We start from the raw sequence: 8926 nt of genomic DNA, 5'->3' as shown, positions 1-8926 counted from the left end.
GTGAGAGACAATCGTCCCCAGGTCGTGGATTTGGGCATCGCCTATATGACCTGCCGTGGTTGGCAGTAGATATGGCGGGTATGCTGGTGTGTACGAACCTGCCCGTTCTATTCCCATACCTTGGCGACCGCATTCCTGAAAACGCGGTATGCAAAAATAGGTTCGTGAATCGATCGCGCATTAGGCACACTCCCCATGGTGGATGGTCAAGATTGTACCGCAGGCCACCGCTACGGCGTCTATCACATATGCCCTGCGTTAAGACGCTAAACCGAATCGATCAACCAAAGCTTCAGGAATTTGACGAAACTATAATTAGGTCGATCAGGGTTGCGATCGGAGATAGGCCAATCTCGTGAGGCGAAACCGAACGCAAACTGAACGTGCGTTTCAAGCAACGATCTCTCGTGTAAATTCACGTTAGGAGAAATCCAATAAATATGGTCTCGCTATAGCGCCCATGCGCGTATAAGAAAGTCCTAGCTTTCGCGAGAGGTTCCCTCGACCCCGACACTATAGTAACAAATTCCAAGAAAAACATCTCGCTGTCGTGCGTAACAACGTCTGAGCGCGTTCAGCACCGTCTCAGATGTAACCACCGCCCGGGTATACCAGTGAAGAATGTACCGCGCCAGCAGAGCTTGATTGAATACACGCGCTGTTTTCTGCTACGTACTGTCGCTACACGCAACAGCGTGCTTTCATAACAGTCTCGAGGTCTCTGCGAAGCTTCGCCGCCTGTTTACCGCTCCCATGTTTCCCAGAATGGAGAACGCTCACAGCTGCGGCAAAGAGGACGCAGTCGCCGCAGCCGTACCTGTAACTGCGAGATGCGCCGAGTACCGATCGCTCCCGGCCGCATTCCGGGCCACGCACGTGTAGTTGCCGCTGTCCCCGGCCGAAACATCGATGATGGTGAGCGTCGAGACGGGGCGACCTCCCTCAGGTGACGTCACTGTCAGGCTGGGCGTGAGCTCCAAGGGACGGTCGTCCTTCCGCCACCGCAGTTCGAACGGGCCCGCGCTGCCCTTCCTTATTACGCAGCTGACAACGACCGTGTCGCCGGGCGAAAGGTTAGCGGGAAATTTGAATTCCTGTATCTTTGGAGCGTCTGGAAGAACAAGCACCCGTTGTTAACTCCACTGCTCTGGTACTTATACTTGGAGCAAAAAGTCAAATGAAATTAAATTTATACATTTATTTTCGGCACGAAATGTCGGGGAACGCGGTCAGAAAGTCGCAATCGGCTTGACACAGCCATAGCCCCATAGACATAGCCCCATAGACATGGCAAGTGGGACCTGGGAATGCATACGGTTTTGAAGTCACGGAAGTAAGCAATTTATTCGATGAATGCTTTGACGAATTGGCTGTAAAATCTGGTAGGCTACATTGTCTTTTAGTTCTTCCGTAGAATTAAATACGACTAAACATGATCTATGCGGCTTGTTTTTCGCACGTGCCTATAATCTTTCCTGTTGACCCGTACACGCATAGCTAAATCTTTTTAATGGCAGAGGTAACCCAACATAGTGAACTGGAGCAAAACCAACATTTCCATTTCCAAAACTTACATGCACAAGGAGGTTTGCATCGCAAAAAAAAATATATATATATATAGTAATAATAAATAAGTCAAGGTGAAAGACGTCGTACCTGAAGCGCGAGTGAAGCCACCTGTAGACGCGAGGAGAAGAAACTGCGCGATAAAACACACCCGAACTTCGTGACGAAGCATGACGAGTTATGTCGAAGAGAGCTCGAGCTGCACAATCTACGCAACCTGCATTTCGAGTGAGCGCAGGGGCGCGCGGAAGCGTAGACTCGACGCGGAACTTCGAAAGCGAAACAGAGCGGACAAGTGTCGCCACCCAACGGCGGCTCAAGGAATTACGACTGGCGCCAAAGACGAAACTCTTCGAAAGCAGCCGATGGAACGTGAACGCTAGCGTCGTTGTCTGCGGGCTCAAGGGTGTCAATTGAGCCCCAAAGAGCATCGCAGTTTTTTCAGAGAGGCCAACCATTATATCATCGAAATGCTATGACGTTCCAACTAATGTATTTAGTGTAATTGCTGTGACAATTTGAGAAGTACGCGGATAAGGCAATTTGTCCTAAGACGGTCCAACGAGAAAATGTGACGGACTAAACGAATGATAACGCCGGCGTAATTTTGACGGGCTTACAAATGGATTCGCTCATGTGGCCCGTTTCATTGTTTCAGTCCCGTGTGTATCGCGCTATTATTCGCTATTTAGCAATGTACCAACCGTAGCCAGAGGTCTGCCCTTGCTGGAAGAATCAGTGTATACCCCTCTGATTAGATCGATCGAAGAACACTTTACCATTGACGACGAGCGGTGCCGTGAAGCTGTCGCTGCCGAAAGCGTTGCTCGCCGCGCAAGTGTAGTTGCCCACGTCCTCGGGTCGGAGGCCGGCGATGCGCAGCGTGACGCTGCTCTTGGAGTGCGCGGACGCCGCCGACACCCGGCCGCTGTCCTTCAGAGCACTGCCGTCTTTGTGCCACGAAAGGCGGTACGGTCCGGCCGTGCCTTTGCGGACGACGCAGGATACAATTATCTCGTCGCCCAGGCCGACTTCGGCTGGGAAGGAGAATTCCAAAAGTCTCGGAGGACCTGGGCACATCGGAGGTCAGTTGAACTTTGCGTGCGAGAACGCCACAAGACAAGACACGAAGCTGCCGCCGGCTTACCGATTTCGCCAGCCGAAAAGTCCAGTGCGCTGCTCAAATAGATCCAAAGAAACAAAGCTAGCGGAGCCATGTTGCAGGAAGGCTAACAAGCCTGCCTGGTTCAGATAAATGTGGTAACTGCTGGTAGCAGGAGAGCACAAGGAGTAACTGGACAGCAGACGTACGGCGCCAGAACAAATTGGTGTCGAAAACGACGCGGCGAACAGCACGAAGTTCGGAACCGCTGGAGCATGGACAAGTATCGCCATCTAGTGTCTGATTGAAACACTATGTTTTCAACTGGAGTGCGCGCTCGCGTAAAGAGGGCGGTTCACGAGCCCTGCCGTGCCTATCGCTAAGGGGTCACTGATGTGCAGACGTGCTCTGGCGCTGTGCGTACACTCTAAAAACAGTTGCAACCTCTGGGGTGTATGCTTGCCACAGTACAATAATCGTCGTCTGTCTTGCCCGCATTTCCTTTCTTTAACGCTGCGAGCACGGTACTTCCAAGTTAGGAACCGCATGCGCGTTATCAGCATAACAGAGCATTCCCGACAAGAAGGTAACGAGCGCAGCGTTTTCAGGAAAGGAAACGCAAGCAAGACAGAACACCATTATTGTTTTGAGGCAAATATACACCCCAAAGGTTGCAACTGTTTTTAGAGTGTACGAAGGCGTGCGAATGGAAGTCCCCTACGTACCGCGTCGCGTAACAGGCGCGGAAGCGTGGGTAAAAGTACCCAACCGTCGTGGGAAGTAAGCGTCAGGGTACCCAAATGGCCGGACATGCAAAAGAACGCAAAGGGCCTACAATGTAACTCTGGTTTTTGCTCACGTTGCTTGGGTACGCTATTCCTGAAACTCTCCATTTCTTCAACCAAGGATACCGACTATTTGCGTAAGAGCAGGCTTCAACAAATGTGCTCCCTACATGTTGGCATATACGGCACCTTTCTTTCTTCATCTCCACCCTCGCCCCGTCAAGCTTACCGAAGGTGCTAGACCATCCATGTAACGCTGGCTGCAACTAGCGGCGAATGAATGCAAGAAATGTCTAAACACATGAGCGGGTTCCGAGGTGCAAGTTGTTCGCCACAAATGCCTGCGTGCGATTAAAAAAAAAAAAAAAACTGCGAGGCTGAATTTCCCACTGGACGCACTACTGTCACCAACCGTACTCCACGTACGAGAATAGAATAAGCCTGAAGTTGAAAGTCTGCAGTGTGTCTGTGTCCTGTAGTTCTCTCTTCGCTCGTTTTTGTGGCTTCTTCCGATAGAACCATTTTTTAGCGTCAATCAAAACCGACCGCCACACGGAATTCATTCCCCAAACTAGGTAAACAGAGGAAAAAGATGGCGCTCAATGTAATGGCGCTCAATGGTGTCAAGTTGGCGATGTCCTGCTATATTTAGCGGTCCCTCACGCGTGCGTATGAAGGGATTGGAATAGGCTGGAAGTAGTACGACGCTCAGTCACGCAAGGCTGTTTCTGTTCGTTCTACGTACGGCAGGCTCGCTATATAGCATTGCTTGTGCGCCGGTAATGATGATCGCGCTGTAGTGATCGCTCTTCATCGGGAAGCCGAGCCTCTATCATATACGCCCGACTGTATTCTTTCGTATAGAGAAAGGTCGTCGGTGGGCCTCTTCGAGCGTTGAAATGCTGACAGCAGACATGTGTAGACTCATTGGAGGCGACTTTTGTTGCAATATTACGTGCGATCGGCGCTAACAAACAGCCAAACGCCTTTATAACGAATTGCTCGGGATCTGCATGATCCTTCGTTATATACAGCGCACTTCGTTGTCGAGATTCGTGTTAGAAACAAAAGAGTTAGGCGTGCAGAAACGGACACAAGAGGAAAACGGACAACACGAAATGCGTTTATGACGCCCATATATATTTATATATATATTTTGTCCGTTGTGTTTGCCTCCCTAACTTTTCTTCTAAGATGAACAACTACCAACTAGTTCAGCATTCTGTCGTTCTAAGCTTCGCCGTAAAGACCGCACACCGTATACCGATCGCAATAGAACAAGCTAAGCACGTTCATCAAGTGAAAAACCTTCATTTAATTTCATTCAAGAAAGGCTTAGCAAAACGGGTCGCTAATGTTTTCGTGCACATTTCTTCTGACGGAATGTGCGACTGCGGCCGACTTGCGTGCACCGAGGTCCACGACATGTGCCGCGGCGAAACACGCGAGCGACGAAAGGTGAATCGCGATACCTCCTCGAATCCCGCTATCGTCTCCCTCGTCAAGAGTTCTTCATGGCTGGTTTGCAGGCTTTTTATCACACCTGCTTTCGTTGACACGCGTATCCTTCGCCCACCCCGTAGAGATGGCTTTGAAGACGTCGTCGGTCGTCAGTTACGATTACGTCACCAATTCGTCATTGTCGGCTGCGCCGCTTTCGTCAGTCGTCGCGCCCGCTGCCGTGTGGCACGCGGCTTACGAGTTAATCAATTATGCCGAAGCAGTGCGGCATGACTGTAACGTTCGCCGACATAGACACACTCGCCAAGTGCGCAGCTTTAACGCTGCTGTCAGCGCTGACGATGAGCGCAGCTGGGTGGCGCCTGTGAACTGCAGTGGCGTCACCACTACGTAGCGTTTCTTGTACAAAGCAACAGACCAACCGTCGGAGACGCCTAAATTTTCTTGTGCTGTCAAATTCATATAGAGGCGTTCGCAATACATACGAAAGATAGGAATTCGGCCGGAGTATAATCGATCCTTCCTTACAGAGGTCATTTCGTTTTAGAGACTTTCAACTTACGTTCCCGACGGAGATTCGCCACCTAACTTGGCGGCAAGGAACCCGCGGTTTGCCGTAGGTGCTACTAAACCGAGGCGACTCGTCAGGTTGCTTGGCTCTTGGCAGACAACACGCCATTCCCCTCCCTCCCTCATAAACAAAAAATGTGGTTTTACTACATGTCACGACAAGACACTGTAGGAGTTGAGACGGAAACAAGGACGTAATCACTGCTTTTGGCAGCAGGCAGAGAGAATCTGCCCAAATCCGTAACACCACGGAACTGAAACAAAGATGGCTGGCTGCTTGACGGCGAGAAATGGTTGACAGTACTTAATTAAATACAGGTATACCCTCCGTAGAAACGGGGCATAGCTGAGAAAAGAGACACGTCCGCTGCCGATGTCCGTACCTAATTTGCACCCCCCCCCCCCGCCCCCGTCTTCTAGTAGCTGCGTCCGTACCTGTAACGGCTAAGAATGCGGAGAAGCTGTCGCTCCCGGCCGCGTTGCGGGCCGCGCAGGTGTAGTTCCCGCTGTCCTGGGCCGAGACGTCCACGATCGTGAGCGTAGAGGCCGGGCCGCCCTTGTTCGGTGCAACCGCTGTCCTCGGCGAACCGGACGACGACAGCGGACGGCCGTCTTTCAGCCAGGAGAGCTCGAAAGGGCCGGTGCTTCCTTTAGCGATCACGCATCCCACGAGAGCCGTGTCTCCCGGGGAAAGGTTGGCGGGAAATTTGAATTCCCGTATCTTGGGCGGGCCTGGAATTTCGGAGGTCAGAGCGACGTGTTTCTTCTATCGCTTCCCCCGCCTCCCCCCCCCCCCCCCCCCCCTTTGACACGACGCAAGACAAGGGTGAGCGCGACGGTAACTAATGAGGTAACTGCTCGACGTTCGTAAAGCAACTGCCCATGCGGGGGCTTCCGTTTGATAATGATTAATCACCTAAAATACTAATAAATCGGTAATTAATGATAGAAGCTGAGTAGGAAGTACTCGTTCGAACGAGTGTATTAGCCGAATGCACGCATTTGATCAATGTTATAATGGTGAGTAGATTTAGTGCCATGAAACCTTTTTCTTCTCTACAAGTGCACATCTAAGCAGACGGATCTACGGGAGGAAGAACGTAACATCACAGTACCTGCGAGGAGCCTTGAGCCGCGTGCAAATGCAATGACCGCACTGATCAGTACACAGCGGTGCAAGACGTCGCGGATGGACGTCACCCAGCCGTTTCCAAACGGGGCGCGAATAGCGGTTGGCGCGGGCCGCGTTCCATCCATTTCGTGCGCCTCTTCTCGACTGTATGAGCGAGGTTCTTCTGCAGTCCTTGCACGCTTCGCCAAGCTGCGTGTGCAGCGAACTGGGTGGACAACTAGCGCCGCCCTTTAGCGCTAACGAAAACTACGAAAGGCGGGAAATACTGCAAGTTGAAATTGAGAAAGCGAAAAATCCGTTCTGAAATTTCTTACGCTCAAGACTCACAGTACGAATGTGCCACATTGTGCATCGCGGCTTACGAAATGCTGGGCTATCTGGTAGTACACGTGTACTACTACATCGCCAAGGTTTCCAGCCCACAAGCTGTGCTTCTGGCCAGACATGACGTAACGCCGCATGGCAGTGCCTGCCGTGCAAACCGGCACTGGGCTGAGAGAGTGTTTCTACGAGATCAGGCAGAGTGCTGAGCCAGTTCGTTGCTTGACTTTTTTGTGACGTATACGGATAAAGATGCACGCAAAACACGAAATCGTGGCGCGGCCTATACTGTCTTTAGCACCCTAAATACATCAACGAGATGGTCTATACACCGGAGAAGTATAGATCTTCACTCACGAACGTAGCATCGACATATGGCTCTGCGTCTATTTGTGGCGAGAACACTTTGACATGGCATCTCTTGATGCAGACAGTATATCTAACATGCCGCCTTGTGCAACCGCTACGCCGGAATTCAAGACGTCACGTACATCAGGACGGAATACGGGTTTAAGCATGGGCTGAACACGCATAGCGCCGCCGACACCACTGTAGTCTGCGATAAGCAATACGCGCACCAATGCGCGGCCGTCTGGCCATAAGGCGCATGGGTGCACAAAAAGGAATATATATATATATATATATATATATATATATATATATATATATATATATATATATATATATATATATATATATATATATGCAGTACAAGCGTATACAATAGCGGTATGTATGCGCGTTGACATAACGGAATAGTTCCTGAGTGCCGAAAAAGTGGTTTGCGATGTACTGGAGTCCGGTTACGTGGTAGGCATTCTCGGCTGTCTAAACGCGGCTGCATAACGAACCTGGAACGAACCCGACAAAAGTCGAACCCATGACCACGTGTGCAAACAAGAAAAAGCCGCTGAGACAGCGGCGCCAACACGCGCATGTGTTGCTAAATTTACTATGCTATCGTGGGCCGCGAATACAATTGTATACGGTATAGCGTCGCGAGATTTCCAAATACCTCCGCCGTCGTGACGTGCAGCGTGGACTGGCTTTAGTGGTTCCACATTGTTCACTACGTTTGCGGTCAACACCTCCAGTGGCCGCCTATTGCAAGAGCTTCAATGCCTTCTGTACAGGCCGTCAGAAAAACAAGACACTCGATCGTAACGACGTCCGAAGGGGTAGGATGCAGTGAAATAAACCAACTTGCAAAACTCCTGTTGCAGTCGCCACTGTTGGTGTTTCCAGATGCTTTCAACGTTATTGGCGACGAAGTGCACTTGTCGCGCGACATCTCTATACAGGCGGCGGTTGTTCGAAAATGTGGACGTCTTAAAGCTTGACTCTTCTACCTTGCGAATAAAATTCTATGTCAGCTAGGAACATCGCGCGACTTTTAGAAGCGCGCGCAGCACCCATATTCTTGCACGAGTATACAATCAAAAATTAACGCATCGATGGGCGCCTCGTACCTTTCACGGCGAGGTAAGCGGAGAATTCGTCGCTTCCGGCCTCGTTCCGAGCGACGCAGCTGTAGTTTCCGCTGTCTTCGGCCGCCAGGTCGACTATGCTGAGCGCCGACAGCGGTCCCCCCTTGTGCGATGCCACCGTCAGGGTCGCCGTGGGCTGCACGGGCAGGCCGTCCTTGCGCCAGGTCAGTTCGAAGGGACCCGTGCTTCCCCTTTTCACGACGCAGTTCACGGCGACCGTGTCACCGGGAGAAAGGTTAGCCGGAAACCTAAACTCCTTGATCTTTGGTGGTTCTGGAAACGAAGCCGTTCGTCGGCGGTTGCGTCACTGAAACCCGCATTCGCAAACGCGCCTCGACTCGATGAACGACGCGCGTTTTCCTCAAGTACACCGAACGGAGGTTAGCGCCGTCATTCGGCTGAAGTTCTCACTTCAAGATCCGCTACGCCCCGATGCGATGGCTGCGATAAGAAATAGCTCGACGAACGCACCTTCACTCCAGTGTTTTAGGCCATACCCTGG

At 51.3% G+C, this 8926-nt stretch overlaps 2 protein-coding genes across 9 annotated transcripts in view; one reads left to right on the top strand and one right to left on the bottom strand.

The window, feature by feature from the left end:
• LOC140213109 (uncharacterized) overlaps positions 1-8926 on the top strand; it is a 292692-nt gene that overhangs the window by 236284 nt on the left and 47482 nt on the right. The window lies entirely within an intron of this gene.
• LOC126528332 (cell adhesion molecule Dscam1-like) overlaps positions 1-8926 on the bottom strand; it is a 150715-nt gene that overhangs the window by 94527 nt on the left and 47262 nt on the right. Inside the window, exons 1-2 of one of the 4 annotated variants that reach the window (XM_072284232.1) lie at positions 1657-1774; positions 818-1111 (exon numbers count right to left, since the gene is read on the bottom strand). The exons of the other annotated variants lie outside the window; for them this stretch is intronic. Coding sequence (XP_072140333.1) covers positions 818-1111; positions 1657-1738 — 376 coding nt within the window. The 5' untranslated portion in view covers positions 1739-1774. Of the gene's footprint in view, positions 1-817; positions 1112-1656; positions 1775-8926 lie in introns of those variants that run through there. 4 annotated transcript variants of the gene reach the window in all.

Source organism: Dermacentor andersoni, chromosome 9 (assembly GCF_023375885.2).
Source record: "Dermacentor andersoni chromosome 9, qqDerAnde1_hic_scaffold, whole genome shotgun sequence".
In the NCBI taxonomy this organism is placed as follows: Eukaryota; Metazoa; Arthropoda; class Arachnida; order Ixodida; family Ixodidae; genus Dermacentor; species Dermacentor andersoni.
Note: the sequence above shows the minus strand (reverse complement) of the source record. Positions and strands in the feature narration are given on the sequence as shown.